Consider the following 1,533-nt stretch of genomic DNA (forward strand, 5'->3'; position numbering starts at 1 on the left):
TATCTTTTCGTAGCACGTGCAATCCTATCTTATCTTTTCGTAATATGTGTAATCTTATCCTATCTTTCTGCAAGTATAAATAGGACCTTCAGTTATTGAAATCAGACACACTGAAAAATAATTCTCTTTCTTCAATTTCTACTTTCTCTATGTACATTTATTAAGTCATACATTATCCAGTAATTCGAGATTTAAAACACGTTATTCACAATACGTCAGCACGAGTCTCTGCCAACTGAAGATTCATTCTCGAAAGAGCTACGACTTATTCTGACCCACGAGTCTCTGCCAACTGAAACTTTATTCTCGAAAGAGCTCCGACTTATTCTGACCCACGAGTCTCTATCAACTAAAACTATTTCATAAAAAGAGGTACGATTTCTTTTACTCATTTTATTCTAATTATTATTACATATTTATTTATGTTACTGATTGAAATCTATAAAGATGGCTCTGCCGTCAAGTAATACTACTATAAAGATGGCGCTGCCGTCAAGTAATAATCAAAAATTTTATGGCCGGCTATGCCGTCGTAACTTTTGTATAAAGTTATTATTTCAACTTGCCTGTTTAAATATTATGTGACATATTAAATCTTATTTAAAATCTATTCAGAATGGCGAATCTTGCAAAATTAGAGTTTGTTGCTTTGGATGTTACGGGGAATAATTATTTGTCATGGGTCCTTGATGCGGAATTACACCTTAGTGCTAATGGCCTAAAAAATACTATTGACCCAGAAAAAATCCCAACTGTTAAACATAATGCAAAAGCAATTATCTTTCTTAGGCATCACATCCATGAAGATCTAAAATCTGAATACCTCACTATCAAAAATCCACTCACCCTTTGGAATAATCTCAAGGATAGATTTGATCACCAGAAACTTGTTCACTTGCCATCTGCCCGATATGACTGGATTAATTTAAGGTTACAGGATTTCAAATCTGTAGCTGAATATAATTCTGCTCTTTTCAAGATAAGCTCAAGATTAATTTTATGTGGTAAAAATATTACTGATGGTGAAATGATTGAAAAGACCCTCTCAACCTTTCACCTCAACACTATGATCCTGAATCAACAGTATAGGGAGCGGAATTTTCAAAAATATGGCGAGCTGATATATCTCCTTCTTATGGCTAAAAAGAATAATGAGTTGCTACTGAAAAATAATCAGATACATCCCACAGGCTCTGCCTAGTTACCTGAAGTACATAACACGACATTCCTGAAGAATGAACGTAGGAAAGGGCATTGAGGAGAACGGGGTTTTGGACAAAACCGTGGACGAGGAAATTTCTGTTGTCGGTTTTGCAATCAATATCATTCTGGACACCCGAAGTGGCAACGCGATGCTTACAACTTTGGACACCAAAAATGGCAACGTGAAGTTCCAAATAAAAGAAAGGCACCCCAAGAAGGATGTTAGGTCACACACACTGTAGAGGGGGTGAATACAGTGTATAATACAATCAAATCAAACTTTAATATATTAAGTAACAGAAAACAAAGTTTATTGAAACAATAAACTCT

At 35.0% G+C, this 1,533-nt stretch overlaps 1 protein-coding gene across 1 annotated transcript; it reads left to right on the forward strand.

The window, feature by feature from the left end:
* Positions 1–616: 616 nt before the first annotated feature.
* LOC141686075 (uncharacterized) lies at positions 617–1,201 on the forward strand. The gene has a single exon (XM_074491135.1). It carries the CDS (start codon positions 617–619, stop codon positions 1,199–1,201), a length of 585 nt encoding a protein of 194 aa, XP_074347236.1.
* The last annotated feature ends 332 nt before the right edge of the window (positions 1,202–1,533 follow it).

Source organism: Apium graveolens, chromosome 9, assembly GCF_009905375.1.
Source record: "Apium graveolens cultivar Ventura chromosome 9, ASM990537v1, whole genome shotgun sequence".
Taxonomy (NCBI): domain Eukaryota; kingdom Viridiplantae; phylum Streptophyta; class Magnoliopsida; order Apiales; family Apiaceae; genus Apium; species Apium graveolens.